Below are 24,735 nucleotides of genomic sequence, written 5' to 3' on the forward strand. Positions count from 1 at the left end.
AAGATAACTCACAAGGCAGCTTCCGGAAGCCAAAGGTGATAGCTGAGTGCAGGGTGGGGACTAATGGTGGATAAATTACCCCATAAGGTGCATGACATTTCCCCCACCAAAGGTACTACCGCTCCCCTAACACACCATGACATCGTATGATTATGATTTTTAAGACAGAACAGGAATAAATTCATGTCCCCAGAAATAACACAACTTCAGGCCATTAGGGAATCAATACTACATTTTCAAGGTACTACACATTGCACTAACTACAGTTTATCTATTTGCCTTGAATATCCTGCTTTTCAGTGTCATTTTAGGATAGTCCTGCGTCAGAAGACAGGCACGAGATCAGACAGCACATCACTCTTTAAAGAATCATGCTGCTTTATGAACATTTATTGAGGATTTGGAAAGTTGCTCATGAATTACTATCATTTGACATGGCAACTTCATTTCCTAAAAATTGGGAACATGGGTAGGAGGTGAGGGAGTGTAGGAGAGGTTGAAATAGGAGAAGGTGCTAATGGAGCTTGATGTGTTCTCTTTGCCTTTGTTCTCTTCCTTGAAACCCAACAGGATTTCCATTCCTCCCACTCTGAAGAAGGGGATGGAGAAGACAGTCAAAACTCCAGGGAATGGGGCACCTTTCGTATCATTAGGAATAGAAATTAAAATGTGGAATATTCTTCATTGAATGAGCACACATAGTTCACTTCAACGACCTCCAACAGGGGAGAAACCACTTAAAGTTATGGAGCGTGGAAAGAGCGTTAGCAATAATGGAAAACTTAGAAGACATCAACAGAATAGCACAGGGGAGAAACCATATAAATGTATGGAGTGTGGAAAGAGCTTCAGTCAGAGTGGACACCTCAATATACATCAAAGGACTCACACAGGGGAGAAACCATTTAAATGCCTGGAGTGCGGAAAGAGTTTTAGTGTGAATGGAAACCTTAGAAGACATCAACGGACTCACACAGGGGAGAAACCATATAAATGTATGGAGTGCGGAAAGATCTTCAGTAAGAATGGAAACCTTAGAACACATCAACGAACTCACACAGGGGAGAAACCATATAAATGTATGGAGTGTGGAAAGAGCTTCAGTACCAATGGAAACCTTAGAACACATCAACGGATTCACACAGGGGAGAAACCATATAAATGTATGGAGTGTGGAAAGAGCTTCAGTAACAGTGGACACCTCAATATACATCAACGAACTCACACAGGGGAGAAACCATTTAAATGTATGGAGTGTGGAAAGAGCTTCTGTTTCAATGCAAACCTTAGAACACATCAACGGATTCACACAGGGGAGAAACCATATAAATGTAAGGAGTGTGGAAAGAGCTTTAGTGATAATGGACAACTTAGAAAACATCAACGGACTCACACAGGGGAGAAACCATTTAAATGTATGGAATGTGGAAAGAGTTTCAGTCAGAGTGGACACCTCAATATACATCAACAGACACACACAGGAGAGAAACCATTTGAATGTATGGAGTGTGGAAAGTGCTTCAGTGAGAATGGAACACTTAGAACACATCAACGGACTCACACAGGGGAGAAACCATTTAAATGTATGGAGTGTGGAAAGAGCTTTAGTTTCAATGCAACCCTTAGAAGACATCAACGGACTCACACAGGGGAGAAACCATATAAATGTATGGAGTGTGGAAAGAGCTTCAGTGAGAATGGAAGCCTTAGAACACATCAACGGACTCACACCGGGGAGAAACCATTTAAATGTATGGAGTGTAGAAAATGCTTCAGTCAGAGTAGACACCTCAATATACATCAACGGACTCACACAGGGGAGAAACCATATAAATGTATGGAGTGTGGAAAGAGCTTCAGTGAGAATGGAAGCCTTAGAACACATCAACGGACTCACACAGGGGAGAAACCATTTAAATGTATGGAATGTGGAAAGAGTTTCAGTCAGAATGGAAACCTCAATATACATCAACAGACACACACAGGAGAGAAACCATTTGAATGTATGCAGTGTGGAAAGAGCTTTAGTGATAATGGAAAACTTAGAACACATCAACGGACTCACACAGGGGAGAAACCATTTAAATGTATGGAGTGCAGAAAGAGCTTTAGTTTCAATGCAACCCTTAGAAAACATCAACGGACTCACACCGGGGAGAAACCATTTAAATGTATGGAGTGTGGAAAGTGCTTCAGTGAGAATGGAAGCCTTAGAACACATCAACGGACTCACACAGGGGAGAAACCATTTAAATGTATGGAGTGTGGAAAGTGCTTCAGTGAGAATGGAAGCCTTAGAACACATCAACGTACTCACACCGGGGAGAAACCATTTAAATGTATGGAGTGTGGAAAGAGCTTCAGTCAGAGTGGACACCTCAATATACATCAACGGACTCACACAGGGGAGAAACCATTTACATGTATGGAGTGTGGAAAGAGATATAGTGATAATGGAAACCTTAGAAAACATCAACGGCCTCACACAGGGGAGAAACCATTTAAATGCATGGAGTGCTGAAAGAGCTTCAGGCATAGTGGAACCCTTGATTTATGTCAACAAACTCACACAAAAGCCAAACCTTATAAATATCAGGAAAGTAGATAGAGGTTCAGTCCTAGTGGAAATTCTACATCACGGACAGGAAGAACTTTAGGAGTTGAAACCCTACAAACCATCAACAAACTCAAAGAGGAGAAGCAGTTTAAATGAAAGGATTGCAAAAAGTGCATAATTTACAATGGAGTGTTTAAGGAACATCCCGGGACTCTCTCATGAGAGAACCCATTTAGATGTATGGAGTGTTGGAGGTCTTCCTCTCAGAGTCCACTCTTTTCTTCACAAAAATGAACTCAGGAGGAAATCGGTCTTTAACACATGTGTATGTGAAGATGTAATATATCTTTCAATAGAGAAGGGGAGAGGGTTTATCTGGATTACTTGGTGGTCAGTGAGGGCTGGGCGATATATTGTCCAATACTGGTTTCTTGACCACATCGTGATAACCTTCCAAAAACAATTGATATGGCAACACACCACAGATCACAGTGTGTGTTTCCAGGATGCTCATTTGTCTGGAAGCAGCCTGCAGAAAGCTTTGCTTTGTGAAGCCCCTGCAGATGCTGAGTTGCTGACTTCCCTCCCAGACGACAGGAAGCGAAAGAGACACATCCACTGCCCTTTGCCATTCCACCCTCTTTCCTCCCTTGCTCCCTTCTGCTGGTTTGTGTGCCTGACTTAGATATCTTGTGTGTTGTATTTTTTTACTGCTGAAACTGGATTTGCTCTCAGGAGCTAAGTTTTGTGCCTCACTGGGGACCCAGTGAGAACTGTATGCTTTCAAAGCTCAGTAAACTATTACTATAGAAGTCCTATTGCCTCTGTTTGTGTTTTTGACCTCAGCATGGGAATTGCTTTACACGTGGCCCCTACCCCGCTGATACTTGGTTCATGCCCTGGAGTTGCTGTACTCAAGCATGCAAGACGGGTGCATCTGTGTGTGACTGGTTTTTGCACCAAACTCTCTCACCCCCACCATGTGTGATCTCCAAACACTGCTTCTTCACTAGAACTTCTCCCTGTCTCCTACACATTCAGAAGAAAACTTAAAATACTGTAATTTAATGGGAGATTTCCACCAAGCCTTATTGCAAGAGGGGGAAGGAGGGGCTGCAGGTACCAGGGAAATCTCCTGGGGGGGCCATCTTCCCTCACGAACCCCATGGGGCAACCCCAGAGTTCCTGCTTATTCTGGGGTTTGAGGAAGATAGTATTGTTCCATAGTCCCAGAAGTTATTATTCTTCCTGCCAGAGGACCAGTGTGCATATTATTATCGTACTGAATTTACTGTTGTTGCTGCTGTTGCTGTCATGGACTGGCTGGGTGAAAGGGGGGGAGGCACCAGCTGGGGAACTCCCAAGGGAAGAAGGCTCGGAGTCCGGGTCTTGTATGCCCCCAAAGGCTATCAAAACTCCTAGGTCTGGCCAATTAAAGGCTGATATGGGAGCCGTTGGGGGCCAGGTCGGTTCTTTCATTTTCTCCTCTCCTCTGGAAAAGTGCTCTTTCTTTTGGGGTTTGATTACTTCTGCCTCCTCCAGAGCCCACTGCACCATCAGCGAGGTGGAATACTGTCCTTTCAACTTCTGTAGGGCTCTCTCTCAGGACTGCTACCCAGGAGTCTGCCTATGCAAACTGCTCTGAACATCCAGGGTGTTTTGTCATGCTTCTAAAGACCTGGTTGGTTAGGTCCAGGTCCTACGAGCCCCGGGGGCGGGGGCTGTCCGCAGGGAGTTCTCACTTGTTTAGGGTTCATCGCTCCACCGTATTTGCATTTGAATTTGCCAAAATTGGCCATGCTAGAGACAATACGTAGACATTCACAGAGCTGGGAGCCTGCTGCTGCCTGCTTGAGGCGCCCACAGCTGGCCGAGACACACAGAGCCACAGCCCACGGCTCCCTCGGTTCAGGCACCCACAGCTGGGTGGGCTCAAAGAAAGCCTCGATTTATCTGAGTCACGGCACCAAATGTTGTGCAGTGGTTCCTTGGTTTGCAACCGCTTTGAATTACAAACGTTTTGGATTACAACCAAGTCAAACGCCAAAGTCCGTGTCCCTTTTTTTGGATTACAACCCATTTTTTGGGGGGGGAGTCCCCATTGGCAAAAGCGCCCCTTGGGTTACAACCTGTTTTGGTTTACAACCGGACCTCTGGAATGGATTACAGTGCTACCTCGGGTTACATACACTTCAGGTTACATACACTTCAGATTACAGACTCTGCTAACCCAGAAATAGTACCTCAGGTTAAGAACTTTGCTTCAGGACGAGAACAGAAATCGTGCAGCGTGGCAGCAGCAGGAGGCTCCATTAGCTAAAGTGGTGCTTCAGGTTAAGAACAGTTTCAGGTTAAGAACGGACCTCTGGAATGAATTAAGTACTTAACTCAAGGTACCACTATATGGTTATAAACCAAGGTACCACTGTATACTCCCAAAGGCTATAAAAACTCCTAGGTCTGGCCAATAAACTCAGGAGCCAGGAGGAGATAAGAGTCCAACGATTTTATCACAGGCAGTCAATACAGGGAATGGGAAAGGACTTTTCAACATGTTAAAGAATATTATGGGTTGAGAGACTACTCAGAAGCCCAGCTCGCCAGGGTACAAGTCCCCCGCAGGTCTGTGCGGTCAGTAAACGAAGGAAATTCCAGCCAAGCAATTTGGAACAAAGAGCAGTCAGTAGACTGAGAACCTTTATTGTTGTGCAACTGGTTCAAACAGCAGTGAGGGAACTCTGACCCTGGGGCGACATTGACTTTTAAAACTTTCCCACCATATCCCAGGATATAGTTCGCACAGCATCATCAATACATCATTGCTACATCACTAAAACGTCAGAAAGGGGAGGGTTCCAGAAGATTAGCATAGGTAGATATGTCAGGGCAACACCCAAGTATAAGATTAGCAGAGGCAAACATGTCTCAAGTACCCACCACCCAAAAGGACAACAGAACTTCCTTTGCATGTCTGCAGCCTGAGACAAGTCTGGTGATGAGATTTGGCTTCCCTTGGCTAACAGTGAGCCCAGCAATTGTCACCTCTGGGCATTTCCTGGGGTAGGAGGTGTGTCTACACATCTTCACCCTTGGGGAGGTGGTGCTGGTTTCTGTGTGTTGCCACTGTGCAGTGCTCTTGGAGTCACAAGACTCTGTTTTGCATTCCAGAGACATTCCAGACTGTTGGAAGTCTCACGGAAGACAGGAGACGGATGTGATGTTACTGTTTCCTGTTCCTTTGTTTTTCAGTTGCTCTCTGCTTTCACAGAGAGAGCATGTATATTTCGTTTCTGTCTGCATAGTTAGAAATAAAACTCTTTAGCAATGTAGCTAATAAACTTCTCGTCCTTCCCTGCGTGCTGGATACTCTGCTGAATGGGGAGTGTGCCTGGAGCCTCATCAAAGGCTCAGGTCATTACCTAAGCATCATCGGAGGAGCTCCGTCGAACCCAAGTCCGACAGGTGGCAGGAAAAAAGAGTCCTTTTTCCAAGGGCAAAATAGCATTGGAATGGAGGGAACTGGCAAAGGAGTTGATTTTATATGATTTTTTATATCCTTCCAGTAGCACCTTAAAGACCAACTAAGTCAGTTCTTGGTATGAGCTTTCGTGTGCATGCACACTTCTTCAGATACACTGAAACAGAAGTTTCCAGACCCTTCTATATAGTGAGAAGGTGGGGAGGGGTATTACTCAGAAGGGTGGTGGGAATGGGTGATTGGCAGATAGCTGTGATGAGCCTGTTGACGACTCTTAAAGACTGCAATAGGTCTTACAGGAAAATGCAAGAGGTCTTACAGGAAAAAGCAAGGGGTGAAAAGGTGAAAAATGGCTTTGTCATGTATAATGAGATAAGAATCCAAGGTCTTTGTTCAGACCAGGTTTCTCCATGGTTTTAAGTTTGGTGATAAGTTGCAATTCAGCAGCTTCTCTTTCCAGTCTATTTCTGAAATTCCTTTGTAGTAAAACAGCTACTTTGAGATCTTGTATAGAATGTCCTGGGAGATTGAAGTGTTCTCCTACTGGTTTCTCTGTCTTGTGATTCCTGATGTCCGATTTATGTCCGTTTATTCTTTGGCGTAAGGTCTGGCCTGTTTGTCCAATATAGAGAGCTGAAGGACACTGTTGGCATTTCATAGCATACACAATGTTAGACGATGAGCAATTAAATAGTCCCGAGATGGTATGTGTGATGTTGTTGGGGCCAGTAATGGTGTTGTCCGGGTGTATGTGTATGAGACATACACAGAGCTGGGAGCCGGTTATTGGGGGGGGGTTCTCCCCCCCCCTCTCACACACACAGGCGGCCCTCCAGCCCCAGCTCCCCTGGCTAAGCTGGAAACACGAGTCTCAATGCAAAGCACACAAAAAGAAAACTCCCCCCCCAAAAATGTGCATTTTATCTGCTAGCAAAACACACAGAGCAGCCCTCCCCCTTTTGCCTGAGACACACACAGAGCCACAGCCCACGGCTCCCTCCATTTCAAGGAATGGGGGTCCCGCACAGCCCTCAGGGCACCTCAGCATCCCATAGATTGCTTTCCTCCGGTGGGGAGGGGAACTATTTTGCTTGCTGAGGGCAGGAGTCACAATCCTGTCACATTGCGGGGTGTCAGGCTTTTAGGTAAGGGGGTGAGGCTAGAGTGGGCCCGTCCTGTTCACAGTGAATTCTCAGTCCTTTGGGGTTCATCGCTCCACCACAACCCCACTTTCCCACACCTTTTAACTACCCTCTTCCCCCAAGCACCACAACAGTATTCACACATCCCCCCAGCTGCAAGGCTTCCCTGCGCTTCGGCTTGAAAAGTATCAGGATTCAACCCACCATCCCGATGGATTTCTGTCTTGACTGCCTCTCCCCACTTCCTGGATTTAACAGCAGCAATACCTAAAACACGGAGGGATCTAAGCTCATGGCGTGGGGTGGGGGAAGGAAGGATTTTGCAATATAAACATTGTGGGGTGGGGTACCCCACTTTGCAAGTGGATTGCCGGGATCAGGCCCTCCCCTATTCTCCTGATTCACAGAAGGAAGAGGGGAGGGGGGACACCTTCCTCTGCTCCCCGCCCCCCAAATTCCACCCATTCCGGCACATCCTTCCCAGACCCCGCCTCCGCAAAGCCCCAATCCCCTCCCCAATATGTTGCTCCTCCTCCTCGCCATCCGACCTCTGTTCCGGGAATCGGGGGGGGGATGAGCCCCCCTCCCAAATTGCCTGCTTCTCCCGCAAGTGGAGCTTCTACGCCGGATTGCTGCTCTGCGGCATAGCTCTAGGGGCGCGCGCTTTCGGAGAAGGCAGGAGCGGCGGCAGGTAAATCCCCCCCACCCACGTGGATGTTGCAGGAAAGGAAAGGAGAATCGGGAGCGAGGACAAGAGGTAAAGGGGTCGCGGGGGGGAAGGGGAGAGGAGGATCCAGAGACCCCGCCAGCTCCCCAAAGCGCCTCTCGTGGATCTGGATCCCTGCACGCGTACAATGAAGGAGGTTTTCCTTTGACCCTTAGGAAGCCCACCCAGGGGATCCCACGAGGCCCCCTCGACCCATTTGCCCGCGCAGGCATCCCTGGGACTCTGTGGGTTCCGCGCGGAAAGAGGTGGGCCATGAAAGGGTTAACGGGCGTGATGGAGGCTTTGATAGTGACCCCCCTGTCCTCCCCTGCTCGTCTTGGGTGGGGGGCCCTCCGGAGGGAGAGATGGGGGCGCAGGTCGTGGGGTAAGCCGCGCCAAGGGGGACCTCTGGGTTCAGTGGAGACTCTGGGACAGAGGGAGGGAGTCGAGGAAGTGGGGAGGGGGAGCATCCCTGGGGCAGGGAAGGGCAGAATTGGGGGGGGGAGATAGGAAACCAGTCTTGGGGAGACTTATCCATAGTGGCTCCCGTGGGGAATCTCCGGAGGGGCCGCCTTGGCTTCTCCCTCCCACCCAGGAATCGGCCATCCCTTCAAGGCAGCCAGAGGGATCCCTGGAAAGTGGGGGGTCCGGTTCCCCCACCCCTTCCTTCCTGCAACCTCTATCTGCTTCCCACCCCATAAGCCCCTGACCTGTCCAGACTGTTGCAGGAACCTATGTATAGGTTGGGGGGGGTTGCCCCTCCAGCAGATATTATGCACATGCAGCCCACCACCAAAATCAGCACAATCACTTTTGTGATTTCTTCCCACAAAACACTTCATCACAGTTTCTTCCTATCTATTCAAAGGACCTCTGCTGCACGATACCAAATGTATGAATTCACTGATAAATGTCTCTATGTACTGGCTCACTGGGGTAACTTCAGAAATTCCTATAGACATGTGAGCTGAGCTCCTCAGCAGCCCCTCTGCCTGAGTGATCATCCCTGGCATGTGCTGCCCTTGATCGCCTCCTGCCTCCTAAGGGATTATGGAGTCAGGGGGAGCCCTGGAGACCCCAATTCCAGAGGAGTCATTAGCCGTGGGAACCAAGGAAATCGATCAAACCGTTGAATTTTGGCGATTATTTGACGTTTCTACAGTTTTCTATATTTGATAATCAGAGGAAACAGTCCGATTCATGGTATCCGCTTCTTGCTACAATTGTATAGGCTGCTTCTCTGAGCCTCCTTGCTGTTGTGCATGGAAGGTGCCTGTGCAAATGGTCATTGTCCTGGCCTTAGTCTGAGGCTGTGGTGGGGACTTGGGGTTTTGGGGGAGTCGTATAACTGCCCCCCCATCCTGGTCTGAAGAGCACCAATACCTAAAACAAGGACGCACGGCTCGTGACGTGGGGTGGGCGAGGGAAGGATTTTGCAATGTAAACTTTGGGGGGACACACCCCACATTATAATTTCCAGGATCAGCCCCTCCCCCACTGTCCTAATATACAGGAGGAAGAGGGGAGGAGAAAAACCTTCCTCCCCGCCCCGCTTAATTCTTTCCCTCCCCTCCCGGGACATCCTTCCCTCACCCCGCCCCCACAACCCCAAATCCTCTCCCCAATATGTTGCTCCTCCTCCTCGCCATCCGACCTCTGTTCCGGGAATGGGGGGGGATGAGCCCCCCTCCCAAACTGCCTGTTTCTCCCGGAAGTGGAGCTTCTGCGCCGGATTGCTGCTCCGATTGTAGCTCTAGGGTAGCGGTCTTTCCGAAAGGGGAGGAGGGGCGGCAGAAATATACTCTCTCCCCCCCCCCCCATGGATGCTGCAGGAAAGGAAAGGAGATTCGCGAGTGAGGACAAAGAGGTAAAGGGGTCGCGGGGGGAGGCGAGAGAAGGATCCAAAGACCCCCTCCAGCTCCCCAAAGCGCCTTTCGCGGGCCCCATAGGCATGGGCTGGATCCCTGCACGTGTGCTGCGAAGGGGGCTTTCCTTGGCCCCTTAGGCGCCTTGGCAGCGGCAGACATATAACCATATAAGGCGCCAAGGGGGGGTGGCTCTGGGTTCAGGGGAGACTCTGGGACAGAGGGAGGGAGTCGAGGAAGTGGGGAGGGGGGCATCCCTGGGGCAGGGAAGGGCAGCATGGGGGGGGAGGAAGACCAGTCTTTGGGGAGACTTCTCCATGGTGGCGCCTGCGGGGATTTTCTGGAGGGGCCGCCTTGGCTTCTCCCTCCCTCCCAGGAATCAGCCACCCCTTCAAGGCTACCAGAGAGGGATCCCTGGAAAGTGGGGGGTCCAGTCCCCCCACCCCTCCCTTCCTGCAAGCTCCATGCTCTTCCCACCCTATAAACCCCTGCCCTGTCCAGACGCAGAGGTTCAAATCCCGAGAGGAAGAGGGGAGGGGAGAGCCCTTTTCAGAAGCCGTTCTCTGTTTTAGCAATCCCACCAGGAAGCAGCCAGAAACCTTTTCCTCTCTCTCAGGCTTCCATTTTTAAGTGTCTTTTCCACTGCCAGCTTCATTGAGGATGAGGATAATGTACACCTGTCCTCAGAAACAGGGGTGCAGAGTCCATGGAATGGCTCTCAGGATGGATATAGACATTGCACCTCAAAAGCATTTCTGTTCCTCTTATTCTTTGTAGGCAGTGTCAGAGTGACTGACAAGCTGAGATTCTTCCCAGTCAAAGGACCCATTTTCATGATAGACAGTGCCTGGGGCTGGAGGCTCTACATACAAGGTGTGCCTATACAGGCCAAAGAGTGCCAGTATTAGCACAGGTGAGGTGTATGACCTCCCCAAATTTACAGACTGTATGTGAATGAGAAGTTGTGGGTGGGATTACAGTTTACGGCAGCCCCGTGATTTTCTCCATCCATGACATTTCGTGAGCTGATATTGCAGTACGAATTCCAAAATAACTACAAAAGGATAACAATATAATAAGAATGGTTCTAGTATTTCTACGCTGCCTTTCTGGCTGGGTTTCCCCAGCCACTCTGGGCAGCTTACAGTACATATAAAAGACAGTAAAACATCAGACACTCAAAACCTCCCAATGCAGCTGTCTTCTAAATGTCGGATAGTTGCCCATTTCCTTTCCCTCTGCCTGCTTCCCTGTAACTTCGCTTCTCACGGGTTGTGTGGGGGGTGAACCAGCAGAAGACCCTTGAAGGAGGACCTCAGTGTACAGACTGAGCGATGGGCGTGGAGACACTCCTTCAGGTCTACAGAGAGTGAGGCTGTAGGGCTTTAGGTCAATGATCTTGCTCCTCCATAATGATTTCCAGAGCAAGATCGATGTACAATTATTAGAGTAGGAAAAAAAGCTCAGAGACAGCAAAAAATTCCTTGAGCAAATAAACTTGTGACTGAAGGCATAACAGGAATCTATGCCTGAAAAATTGCAACCTTGGCAATTTAAAGGTCAGCACCAACAATGTGAATTGTGCTCAGAAATGTACTGGGAGTCAGTGAAGATCCTTTCAGACTGGTGTTATGTTGTCTCAATGGCTGCTCCCATTCTGTTGTCTAGCTGTCACATTCTGGATTAGTTGCAGCTTACGAGTCACCTTCAAAGATGGCCCCATGTATCACATGGCAGTAGTCCAAGCAGGAGATCACCAGAGCATGCACCACTCTGGGGAGACAGTCTCCAGGCATGGAGGGTCTCAGCTGGCATACCAGATGGAGCTGGCAGACAACTGCCCTGGACACAAAATTGACTTGCGCCTCCATGGACAGCTGTGAGTCCTAAATGACCCCCAGGTTGTGCACCTGGTCCTTTTGGGGCACAGTTACCTCCATCAGGTCTAGGGAGTCTTCCACATCTGCCTGCCCCCTTTCCCCCTGGGACAGTATTTCTGTCTTGTCAAGATTCAACCTCAATCTGTTAGCCGCCATCTATCCTCCAAGTGCCTCCAGACACTCACAGAGGACCTTCACGGGTCCCAATTTAAAAGAGAGGAAGAGCTGGGTATCATCCACATACTGGGAGACACCCAGCCCAAACCCACAGATGATCTCTCCCTGTGACTTCGTATAGATATTAAAAAGCATGGGGGAGAGGATGGAGCCCTGAGGCACCCCACAAGTGAGAGCCCAGGGGTCTGAACACTCATCCCCCAACACCACTTTCTGGACATGGCCCAGGAGGAAGGAGGGGAACCACTGCACAGCAGTGCCCTCAGCTCCCCTAGAGGGTCCAGAAGGATACCACGGTCAAAGGTCTCCAAAGCTGCTGCGAGATCCAGCAGAACCAGGAAAGAGCTTTCCCCTTCGTCTCTAGCCCATTGGAAAATATCAAGCAGTGCAACCAGGGTTGTTTCAGTTCCATGATGAGGCCTGAATCGCAATCAGAAGGATAATGGTGGCAGAAAGAAGCTTTCCTGGTCCTGCCCCTCCAAAAGCTCCAGGCCCAAGACTTTCATTAGCTTTCAAGGGGCCATCGGAGTTGCTGGAAGGAGGTGTGCAGAACACCATCCAACCTTCTTAGAGAGTCCATTCTGGATTTGTGTAGGTTTCCCCCCATAGCCTTCTCTTCTCCTGAAGATAACTCACAAGGCAGCTTCCGGAAGCCAAAGGTGATAGCTGAGTGCAGGGTGGGGACCAATGGTGGATAAATTACCCCATAAGGTGCATGACATTCCCCCCCCACCAAAGGTACTACCGCTCCCCTAACACCCAATGACATCATATGCTTATGATCTTTAAGACAAAACAGGAATAAATTCATGAATCCAAACTACAAGAAAGAAGATTCCACCTAAACATTAGGAAGAACTTCCTGACAGTAAGAGCTGTTCGACAGTGGATTTTGCTGCCAAGGAGTGTGGTGGAGTCTCCTTCTTTGGAGGTCCTTAAGCAGAGGCTTGACAACCATATGTCAGGAGTGCTCTGATGGTGTTTCCTGCTTGGCAGGGGGGTTGGACTCGATGGCCCTTGGGGTCTCTTCCAACTCTATGATTCTATGTCCCCAGAAATAACACAACTTCAGGCCATTAGGGAATCAATACTACATTTTCAAGGTACTACACATTGCACTAACAACAGTTTATCTATTTGCCTTGAATATCCTGCTTTTCAGTGTCATTTTAGGATAGTCCTGCATCAGAAGACAGGCACGAGATCAGACAGCACATCACTCTTTAAAGAATCATGCTGCTTTATGAACATTGATTGAGGATTTGGAAAGTTGCTCATGAATTACTATCATTTGACATGGCAAATTAATTTCCTAAAATTTGGGAACATGGGTAGGAGGTGAGGGAATGTAGGAGACGTTGAAATAGGAGAAGGTGCTAATGGAGCTTGATGTGTTCTCTTTGCCTTTGTTCTCTTCCTTGAAACCCAACAGGATTTCCATTCCTCCCACTCTGAAGAAGGGGATGGAGAAGACAGTCAAAACTCCAGGGAATGGTGCACCTTTCGTTTCATTAGGAATAGAAATTAAAATGTGGAATATGCTTCATTGAATGACCACAGATAGTTCACATCAACGACCTCCAACAGGGAAGATACCATTTAAAGGTATGGAGTGCGGAAAGAGCTTTAGCAATAATGGAAAACTTAGAAGACATCAACAGAATAGCACAGGGGAGAAACCATATAAATGTACGGAGTGTGGAAAGAGCTTTAGTGATAATGGAAGCCTCAGAACACATCAACGGATTCACACAGGGGAGAAACCATATAGATGTATGGAGTGTGGAAAGAGGTTCAGTCAGAGTGGACACCACAATAGACATCAACAGATTCACACAGGGGAGAAACCATATAAATGTATGGAGTGTGGAAAGAGCTTTAGTGATAATGGAAGCCTTAGAACACATCAACGGACTCACACAGGGGAGAAACCATTTAAATGTATGGAATGTGGAAATAGCTTTAGTGATAATGGAAAACTTAGAACACATCAACGGACTCACACAGGGGAAAAACCATTTAAATGTATGGAGTGCGGAAAGAGCTTTAGTTTCAATGCAACCCTTAGAATACATCAACGGATTCACACAGGGGAGAAACCATATAGATGTATGGAGTGTGGAAAGAGCTTCAGTCAGAGTGGACACCACAATAGACATCAACGGATTCACACAGGGGAGAAACCATATAAATGTATGGAGTGTGGAAAGAGCTTCTGTTTCAATGCAAACCTTAGAACACATCAACGGACTCACACAGGGGAGAAACCATATAAATGTACGGAGTGTGGAAAGAGTTTCAGTCAGAGTGGACACCTCAATATACATCAACAGACACACACAGGAGAGAAACCATTTGAATGTATGCAGTGTGGAAAGAGCTTTAGTGATAATGGAAAACTTAGAACACATCAACGGACTCACACAGGGGAGAAACCATTTAAATGTATGGAGTGTGGAAAGTGCTTCAGTGAGAATGGAAGCCTTAGAACACATCAACGGACTCACACCGGGGAGAAACCATTTAAATGTATGGAGTGTGGAAAGTGCTTCAGTGAGAATGGAAGCCTGAGAACACATCAACGGACTCACACCGGGGAGAAACCATTTAAATGTATGGAGTGTGGAAAGTGCTTCAGTAAGAATGGAAGCCTTAGAACACATCAACGGACTCACACCGGGGAGAAACCATTTAAATGTATGGAGTGTGGAAAGAGCTTCAGTCAGAGTGGACACCTCAATAGACATCAACGGATTCACAAAGGAGAGAAACCATTTACATGTATGGAGTGTGGAAAGAGATATAGTGATAATGGAAAACTTAGAAAACATCAACGAACTCACACAGGGGAGAAACCATTTAAATGCATGGAGTGTGGAAAGTGCTTCAGTGAGAATGGAAGAATGAGAACACATCAACGGACTCACACCGGGGAGAAACCATTTAAATGTATGGAGTGTGGAAAGTGCTTCAGTGAGAATGGAAGCCTTAGAACACATCAACGGACTCACACCGGGGAGAAACCATTTAAATGTATGGAGTGTGGAAAGAGCTTCAGTCAGAGTGGACACCTCAATAGACATCAACTGATTCACACAGGAGAGAAACCATTTACATGTATGGAGTGTGGAAAGAGATATAGTGATAATGGAAAACTTAGAAAACATCAACGAACTCACACATGGGAGAAACCATTTAAATGCATGGAGTGCGGAAAGAGCTTCAGGCAGAATGGTCACCTTAGAAAACATCAGCAGACACACAGGGGAGAAACTGTTTAAATGTATGGACTGTGGAAGGAGCTTCAGTCAGAGTGGAACCCTTGATTTATGTCAACAAACTCACACAAAAGCCAAACCTTATAAATATCAGGAAAGTAGATAGAGGTTCAGTCCTAGTGGAAATTCTACATCAACAGACTCACGGACAGGAAGAACTTTAGGAGTTGAAACCCTTCAAACCATCAACAAACTCAAAGAGGAGACACTGTTTAAATGAAAAGATTGCAAAAAGTGCTTTATTTACAATGGAGTGTTTAAGGAACATCCCGGGACTCTCAGATGTAAGAACCCATTTAGATGTATGGAGTGTGGGACATCTTCCTCTCAGAGTCCACTCTTTTCTTCACAGCAATGAACTCAGGAGGAAATCGGTCTTTAACACATGTTGTGTATGTGAAGATGTAATCTATCTTTCAATAGAGAAGGGGAGAGGGTTTATCTGGATTACTTGGTGGTCAGTGAGGGCTGGGCGATATATTGTCCAATACTGGTTTCTTGACCACATCCTGATAACCTTTCAAAAACAATTGATATGGCAACACACCACAGATCACAGTGTGTGTTTCCAGGATGCTCATTGTCTGGAAGCAGCCGGCAGAAAGCTTTGCTTCGTGAAGCCCCTGCAGATGCTGAGTTGCTGACTTCCCTCCCAGGCGACAGGAAGCAAAAGACACACATCCTTTGCCCTGTGTCCTTCCAGACTCTTTCCTCCCTTGCTCCCTTCTGCCGGTGTGTCTGCCTGACTTAGATATCTTGTGTAGTTTATTTTTTTACTGCTGAAACTGGATTTGCTCTCAGGAGCTGTTTTGTGCCTCACTGGGGACCCAGTGAGAACTGTATGCTTTGAAAGCTCAGGAAAGTATTACGGAAGACGTCCTGCTGCCTCTGTGTGTGTTTTTGACCTCAGCATGGGAATTGCTCTACACGTGGCCCCTACCCTGCTGATACTTAGCTCATGCCCTGGAGTTGCTGTACTCAAGCATGGAAGACGGATGCATATGTGTGTGACTGGTTTTTGCACTAAACTCTCTCACCCCCTCCACCGCATGATCTCCAAACACTGATTCCTCACTAGAACTTCTCCCTGCCTCCTACATGTTCTGAAGAAAACTTAAAATACTGTAATTTAATGGGAGATTTCCACCAAGCCTTATTGCAAGAGGGGGAAGGAGGGGCTGCAGGTACCAGGGAGGTCTCCTGGGGGGGCCCTATCTTCCCTCACGAACCCCATGGGGCAACCCCAGAGTTCCTGCTTATTTTGGGGTTTGGGGAAGATAGTATTTTTCCATAGTCCCAGAAGTTATTATTCTTCCTGCCAGAGGACCAGTGTGCATATTATTATCGTACTGAATTTACTGTGGTTGCTGCTGTTGCTGTCATGGACTGGCTGGGTGAAAGGGGGGGAGGCACCAGCTGGGGAACCCCCAAGGGAAGAAGGCTCGGGTCCTGGGTCTTGTATGCCCCCAAAGGCTATCAAAACTCCTAGGTCTGGCCAATTAAAGGCTGATATGGGAGCCATTGGGTCCAGGTCGGTTCTTTCATTTTCTCCTCTCCTCTGGATAAGTGCTCTTTCTTTTGGGGTTTGATTACTTCTGCCTCCTTCAGAGCCCACTGCACCATCAGCTCAGGACTGCTACCCAGGAGTCTGCGTATGCAAACTGCTCTGAACATCCAGGGTGTTTTGTCATGCTTCTAAAGACCTGGTTGGTTAGGTCCAGGTCCTACGAGCCCGGGGGGGGGCTGTCCGCAGGGAGTTCTCACTTGTTTGGGGTTCATCGCTCCACCGTATTTGCATTTGAATTTGCCAAAATTGGGCATGCTAGAGACAATACGTAGACATTCACAGAGCTGGGAGCCTGCTGCTGCCTGCTTAAGGCACCCAAAGCTGGCCGAGACACGCGGAGCCACAGCCCACGGCTCCCTCGGTTCAGGCACCCACAGCTGGGTGGGCTCAAAGAAAGCCTTGATTTATCTGAGTCACGGCACCAAATGTTGTGCAGTGGTTCCTTGGTTTGCAACCGCTTTGAATTACAACCGTTTTGGATTGCAACCAAGTCAAACGCCGAAGTCCGTGTCCCTTTTTTTGGATTACAACCCATTTGGGGGGAGGGAGTCCCCATTGGCAAAAGCGCGCCTTGGGTTACAACCTGTTTTGGTTTACAACCGGACCTCCGGAATGGATTACAGTGCTACCTCGGGTTACATACACTTCAGGTTACATACACTTCAGGTTACAGACTCTGCTAACCCAGAAATAGTACCTCAGGTTAAGAACTTTGCTTCAGGATGAGAACAGAAATCGTGCAACGTGGCAGCAGCAGGAGGCGCCATTAGCTAAAGTGGTGCTTCAGGTTAAGAACAGTTTCAGGTTAAGAACGGACCTCTGGAATGAATTAAGTACTTAACTCAAGGTACCACTATATGGTTATAAACCAAGGTACCACTATATACCCCCAAAGGCTATAAAAACTCCTAGGTCTGGCCAATAAACTCAGGAGCCAGGGGAAGATAAGAGTCCAACGATTTTATCACAGGCAGTCAATACAGGGAATGGGAAAGGACTTTTCAACATGTTAAAGAATATTATGGGTTGAGAGACTACTCAGAAGCCCAGCTCGCCAGGGTACAAGTCCCCTGCGGGTCTGTGCGGTCAGTAAACGAAGGAAATTCCAGCCAAGCAATTTGGAACAAAGAGCAGTCAGTAGACTGAGAACCTTTATTGTTGTGCAACTGGTTCAAACAGCAGTGAGGGAACTCTGACCCTGGGGCGACATTGACTTTTAAAACTTTCCCACCATATCCCAGGATATAGTTCGCACAGCATCATCAATACATCATTGCTACATCACTAAAACGTCAGAAAGGGGAGGGTTCCACCCTTAGCAATCCGCATCCGAGCAGCCACAGACATCAAGGGAGTGGAAATAAAAGGCAGAACCTATAAATTAGGGCTCTTTGCAGATGACCTAATGGTCACAACACCAGACCCCATAAGCACAGCAACCTCCCTAATCAGAGAACTCAACACATTTGCAATGGTGTCGGGCCTACAGGTAAATTTTACAAAGTCAGAAGCTATGTGCTTTAACCCCCCTCCTCACACCCAAAAAGAACTCACGAAGGTCACCAAAATAAAACTTTGCCACACCAAGTTCAGATACCTAGGGGTACAAATAACCAGAAACCTCAATAAATTGTACCTCCACAACTACAAGCCCCTGTGGCGACAAATTAACAAAGACCTAAAGAGATGGAATAACATGAATTTCACTCTCTCAGACAAAATAGCCATGATCAAAATGATCACACTCCCAAAACTAACCTACCTATTCCAAACCCTCCCAATCTGGATCCCCTCAACCCAACTTCGCAGTTGGCAGAGAAAACTACACTCTTTCATCTTCTCACATAAAAAACCAAGAATAAGCTCCAAATGCCTGCACCTCCCCACCTCAGAAGGAGGATGGGGAATCCCCAACATAGAAGCATATTACAATGCCAACCAAATACGCCATATAATCCCATATATACTAGAAGATGAGACAAAACAATGGGTACACCTAGAGAGGGACACAATTGAAAACACCTGCACCACAACATACCCACTCCTCCCAAACAAACTAAAGAAAATTCCCACAACGCTTAACAGGTACACACAGACCATGCTCAAAGCATGGAAAACACAAATAGGCAAACTATCCCCAAGCCCATCCCCACTAATCCCCCTGGCGCACCACCCATTATTCTACCATGCAGCACAAAACCTCCAGACAAAAACCTGGCGAACCAAAGGCTTATATCGCCTAATAGACTTTTATAAAAAATAACAAACCCTTGTCAACACAAGAAATACAAGACAAACTAGAAGACACCCAAATGACCTGGTTAACACAACACCAACTACATGCCCTCTTAAACAACCCAACAGTAAAATCAGCAGCAACTAGGCCCCTGACAACCTTCGAAAACCTCCTCCTAACAACAAAGGGAAACGGTAAAGGGACGGTATCCGCAATATACAAAATACTACTCCAAAATCCCGCAAATCCCCTAGACGCAATCAAAAAACAATGGGAGAATGACATAGGCTATGAGATTAACCCCACTCAATGGACCAGAATGTGGTCTAAACCCCCCTTTAAATCCATATCAACGAAAAGAAAAGAACTCACACTGAAACTCACCTACAGGTGGTACCTAACACCAAGGAAACTAGCGCTAATACACCCAGGAACCTCACCAAAATGCTGGAGAGGGTGCACCTCCACAGGCACATACCTCCACATGTGGTGGGAGTGTCCCAAAATTCAACTATTCTGGACAACAGCCATACAAGAAATATGTAAAATAACTAAGCAAGTAATAGACATCACCCCAGAATTGGCCCTACTAAACATCTTCCAAGACAACAATGCCCATTTACACCACAAAGAACTCATAACCCACCTGCTCTCAGCAGCCAGAAACATCATAACCAGACACTGGAAAGACCTGTCAGGAGTAAGCATGGACCAATGGTTCCAAATAGTATGGGAAACAGCCCTACTAGAAAAATTAACTAATAAACTGAAACTGACACGGGGACAAACAGAAGAAGACGCCTTCACCCCGGTATGGCTCCCCTTTATCACATACACAGCCCAACAGGACAATGACAATAATCCACCAACAGCATACAAATCAATATGGCTAACCTGATCCAAAACACCCACCCACCTCACTCACACACGAAAACAAAGATCACCACAGCCAATCACAAGCAAACAATCACACCCTAGGCCAACCCCAACCTCTCTCACCACCAAAGGAACACAAGTGAACAACACAGGCAACGCTGACACCAAACTCTACATACATTAAACATAATAGAAACACCGCCACCCGACCCCACCCCCATCCATCTTCCCTCTCTCCACCCCCTTTCTTTTTTCTTTCTTTTTTCTTCTCCCCCTAATGCCTCAACAAATGAAACAGATTTGTAAAAACGCTACGTGGAAGAAGAAGAAAAAAAAAATACGAGGCACTACACTTCTGTAAAACAAGAAAATCCTTAATAAAAAATATTTTAAAAAAAAAGAAAGAAAGGGGAGGGTTCCAGAAGATTAGCATAGGTAGATATGTCAGGGCAACACCCAAGTATAAGATTAGCAGAGGCAAACATGTCTCAAGTACCCACCACCCAAAAGGACAACAGAACTTCCTTTGCATGTCTGCAGCCTGAGACAAGTCTGGTGATGAGATTTGGCTTCCCTTGGCTAACAGTGAGCCCAGCAATTGTCACCTCTGGGCATTTCCTGGGGTAGGAGGTGTGTCTACACATCTTCACCCTTGGGGAGGTGGTGCTGGTTTCTGTGTGTTGCCACTGTGCAGTGCTCTTGGAGTCACAAGACTCTGTTTTGCATTCCAGAGACATTCCAGACTGTTGGAAGTCTCACGGAAGACAGGAGACGGATGTGATGTTACTGTTTCCTGTTCCTTTGTTTCTCAGTTGCTCTCTGCTTTCACAGAGAGAGCATGTATATTTCGTTTCTGTCTGCATAGTTAGAAATAAAACTCTTTAGCAATGTAGCTAATAAACTTCTCGTCCTTCCCTGCGTGCTGGATACTCTGCTGAATGGGGAGTGTGCCTGGAGCCTCATCAAAGGCTCAGGTCATTACCTAAGCATCATCGGAGGAGCTCCGTCGAACCCAAGTCCGACAGGTGGCAGAAAAAAGAGTCCTTTTTTCCAAGGGCAAAATAGCATTGGAATGGAGGGAACTGGCAAAGGAGTTGATTTTATATGATTTTTTTAAGCTAGGTATCTTCCCTGAGCTGTCAAGCCAAAAGGATACATTCAGGCATAATATTTGTAACATTTAACAACTTTAAAGATGTGCCCCACCCCGCCTTGTAATTTCTGTAACAAATACTTTCCTGGGATTTTTTCTTTTGGGGTGTGTGTCACAGTTCAGCTTCATTCAGAAGAAAACATTGCTAAAGGAGGGGAAATATAAAATGCACATTGAAAACAGCATAATCAGCAAGAGAATAAAATATTATCATAATCCTAGAACACAGACTATATCTTGCTTTTCACCACTTCTGGGTCTTAAAGCAGCTTCCCCCTCTTTCCTCACAGCCTCAGCCCCTCTTGGCCGAGATAGAGACAATAAAATACTGAGACATACACAGTTACAGATAGGTAGCCGTGTTGGTCTGCCATAGTCAAAACAAAAAAAAATCCTTCCAGTAGCACCTTAAAGACCAACTAAGTCAGTTCTTGGTATGAGCTTTCGTGTGCATGCACACTTCTTCAGATACACTGAAACAGAAGTTTCCAGACCCTTCTATATAGTGAGAAGGTGGGGAGGGGTATTACTCAGAAGGGTGGTGGGAATGGGTGATTGGCAGATAGCTGTGATGAGCCTGTTGACGACTCTTAACGACTGCAAGAGGTCTTACAGGAAAAAGCAAGGGGTGAAAAGGTGAAAAATGGCTTTGTCATGTATAATGAGATAAGAATCCAAGGTCTTTGTTCAGACCAGGTTTCTCCATGGTTTTAAGTTTGGTGATAAGTTGCAATTCAGCAGCTTCTCTTTCCAGTCTATTTCTGAAATTCCTTTGTAGTAAGACAGCTACTTTGAGATCTTGTATAGAATGTCCTGGGAGATTGAAGTGTTCTCCTACTGGTTTCTCTGTCTTGTGATTCCTGATGTCCGATTTATGTCCATTTATTCTTTGGCGTAAGGTCTGGCCTGTTTGTCCAATATAGAGAGCTGAAGGACACTGTTGGCATTTGATAGCATACACAATGTTAGACGATGAGCAATTAAATAGTCCCGAGATGGTATGTGTGATGTTGTTGGGGCCAGTAATGGTGTTGTCCGGGTGTATGTGTATGAGACATACACAGAGCTGGGAGCCGGTTATTGCGGGGGGGGGGTTCTCCCCCCCTCTCTCACACACACAGGCAGCCCTCCCGCCCCAGCTCCCCTGGCTAAGCTGGAAACACGAGTCTCAATGCAAAGCACACAAAAAGAAAACTCCCCCCCCCAAAAATGTGCATTTTATCTGCTAGCAAAACACACAGAGCAGCCCCCCCTTTTGCCTGAGACACACACAGAGCCACAGCCCACGGCTCCCTCCATTTCAAGGAATGGGGGTCCCGCACAGCCCTCAGGGCACCTCAGCATCCCATAGATTGCTTTCCTCCGGTGGGGAGGGGAACTATTTTGCTTGCTGAGGGCAGGAGTCACAATCCTGTCACATTGCGGGGTGTCAGGCTTTTAGGCAAGGGGGTGAGGCTAGAGTGGGCCAGTCCTGTTCACAGTGAATTCTCAGTCCTTTGGGGTTCATCGCTCCACCACAACCCCAGTTTCCCACACCTTTTAACTACCCTCTTTCCCCAAGCACCACAACAGTATTCACACATCCCCCTGGCTGCAAGGCTTTCCTGCGCTTCGGCTTGAAAAGTATCAGGATTCAACCCACCATCCCGATGGATTTCTGTCTTGACTGCCGCTCCCCCCTTCCTGGATTTAACAGCAGCAATACCTAAAACACGGAGGGATCTAAGCTCATGGCGTGGGGTGGGGGAGGGAAGGATTTTGCAATATAAACATTGTGGGGTGGGGTTGTTGGAATTCGAGCCCGTCTTGAGGTATGTGCCTATCTGTTCAGGCACCGGCTGAATTCTTTAGACCTCCCTCCGGCGACTCCCGGCAGGATAAACATACGCGAGGTCCGTTCCGGCGATTTTCCTCAGGCTGTGAGGAAAACACACCAACTGCTTCTCCTCCTTCCTGCTCCCTGCATATCCCCAGGGAGGGGAATCAGACACATACAGAAACGTATCTACATGTCTTTATTTGTGTCTTTAGCAGTCATACAGTAAAGATGTCTGCTCTCTTCAACAAACAGAGAGAAACTCAGACTCCACCCATGTACATCCTGTACAGGTCATGTGACAAACCCACTGAGCTAACATCTGGTGCTCAGTACAGAATGGACTGCCCCTTTGTTCCCATGGCAACAGTCACAAACTTCCTGTTTGGCTTTCCAGCCACAAGCAGCAGTCTTGGCTGCTATAGCCTTTGCTTGCTGCCGCATTGCTGCTTTAGAATAACATACTCCCCCTAAAGTATCAATGCGTGCTGCGAGCAAAGCGTCATCCAGAGAAGAAAACAAACAGTTGTTATACTTATAACATTCCCCTGTTGTTTCAGTTCCACCCTTGGAACTACCCGCCACTGGTTTTACCAATGTACCTCTCTGGTTGTGTGACTTCCAAGGAATGAGTGCATCTGCATTACCTTGGTTAGCAACTCTCTGTTGTGCCTTTGTCTCTGACTCAGACACAGCTTCAATCTGACCTTGGTCGTTTACAACAGCAACAGCTAAGTTAGCAAACTCTTGTGAATACCTCTTGGGTGGTACACCCTTCGTTGCTCTCTCAGACCTACGTAAGAGGTGCTGCTCTTCTCTAATTTCTGGTTCAGCCTCTGAACTCTCTGGAGAACCAGTACTAAGCTTAATCAGTGGTTCATCCTCCTCTTCTGAGGGTCTAGTCATTGTGTGAGATTTCCTCTCAATGACTGTGACAACTGAGCTGTCTGAGCTATCGCTGTCATCATCAGTACTACTGAACTCAATAAGACCAAACTCATCATCATCATCATCAGAATCATCATCAACTCCTGTGGGAAATGTTTGAACAATCACTCTCTCCTGTTCAGGAGCACTCTCTAGAAATTTTGTGAGAATCACCTTTCCAGATTCAGACAAAATTACTCTGTAGAGACCCTTTTCATAACCCACAAAAATGCCTCTGGCATTCTTTACTCCACCTGGAGCTTCTGCTCTCACATGAGACCCAAAAACCTTGAAATGGGCAACAGAAGGTTTTCTGTGGAACAGTTTCTCAAAAGGAGAACATCCCAACTCTTTTGAAAACTTTCTCAACCACGTGTAACAATATGACATTAGCGACTCAGCCCAGTACTCATGTGGCAGATGTGAACTAAGCAATTGCGCTTCCATTCCCTTTTGCAATTCTTTGTTCACCCTACTACAGACACATTTGTTCCAAGCTTCTTCGGAACTAGCAGTTTTGTGTCTTATCCCTTTCTTCTTCAGGAACCTCTGGAACTCCTGTAAAAGAAAAATTGGCTTCTCATCTGTGCAAAGACAATCTATGTCAGCATCATGCATATTTTTAACCTTGTCACAAAACTCTTTAAACCTTTCTAAGGCTTCTTTCGGTCTCTCCAAAAGATAAATCCAGACAAAACCTGTAAAAGAATCAACACATATTAGGTAATACTTTGCATTGCCTCTTGTTGTTGTTTAGTCGTTTAGTCGTGTCCGACTCTTCGTGACCCCATGGACCAGAGAACGCCAGGCACCTCTGTCCTCTACTGCCTCCCGCAGTTTGGTCAAACTCATGCTGGTAGCCTCAAAAACACTATCCAACCATCTCGTCCTCTGTCGCCCCCTTCTCCTTGTGCCCTCCATCTTTCCCAACATCAGGGTCTTCTCCAGGGTGTCTTCTCTTCTCATGAGGTGGCCAAAGTACTGGAGCCTCAGCTTCACAATCTGTCCTTCCAGTGAGCACTCAGGGTTGATTTCCTTCAGTATGGAGAGGTTTGATCTTCTTGCAGTCCATGGGAC

General features: G+C 47.2%; 5 protein-coding genes across 8 annotated transcripts in view; all 5 read left to right on the top strand.

Annotated features, from left to right (window-relative positions):
* Positions 1–2,521, top strand: part of LOC309379836 (uncharacterized protein) — a gene marked incomplete at its 3' end in the record, with an annotated part of 15,470 nt that extends 12,949 nt beyond the window's left edge. The window contains exon 3 of the mRNA XM_081929301.1: positions 571–2,521. Within this exon, the coding sequence (XP_081785427.1) occupies positions 689–2,521 (1,833 nt within the window). The 5' untranslated portion in view covers positions 571–688. The remainder of the gene's footprint in view (positions 1–570) is intronic.
* LOC309379835 (uncharacterized protein) overlaps positions 1–2,878 on the top strand; it is a gene marked incomplete at its 5' end in the record, with an annotated part of 20,930 nt that extends 18,052 nt beyond the window's left edge. Inside the window, one exon of the mRNA XM_081929300.1 lies at positions 2,781–2,878. The remainder of the gene's footprint in view (positions 1–2,780) is intronic.
* The window catches only part of LOC309378798 (uncharacterized protein), a 50,059-nt gene extending 45,843 nt beyond the window's left edge, over positions 1–4,216 (top strand). The window contains exon 2 of the mRNA XM_081927477.1: positions 3,677–4,216. The gene's annotated coding sequence lies outside the window, so the exon portion shown is untranslated. The remainder of the gene's footprint in view (positions 1–3,676) is intronic.
* The window catches only part of LOC309378638 (uncharacterized protein), a 27,364-nt gene extending 11,496 nt beyond the window's left edge, over positions 1–15,868 (top strand). Inside the window, exons 1-3 of one of the 4 annotated variants that reach the window (XM_081927109.1) lie at positions 9,428–9,750; positions 10,526–10,661; positions 13,238–15,868. In XM_081927109.1, coding sequence (XP_081783235.1) covers positions 13,356–15,086 — 1,731 coding nt within the window. In that variant the 5' untranslated portion in view covers positions 9,428–9,750; positions 10,526–10,661; positions 13,238–13,355 and the 3' untranslated portion in view covers positions 15,087–15,868. Of the gene's footprint in view, positions 1–9,427; positions 9,751–10,525; positions 10,662–12,445; positions 12,465–13,237 lie in introns of those variants that run through there. The other 3 variants (XM_081927110.1, XM_081927112.1, XM_081927111.1) reach the window with 3 other exon arrangements.
* The window catches only part of LOC309378762 (uncharacterized protein), a 49,303-nt gene that overhangs the window by 6,038 nt on the left and 18,530 nt on the right, over positions 1–24,735 (top strand). The window lies entirely within an intron of this gene.

This window comes from Podarcis melisellensis (genome assembly GCF_964234715.1).
Source record: "Podarcis melisellensis genome assembly, chromosome: 10".
Lineage (NCBI taxonomy): Eukaryota > Metazoa > Chordata > Lepidosauria > Squamata > Lacertidae > Podarcis > Podarcis melisellensis.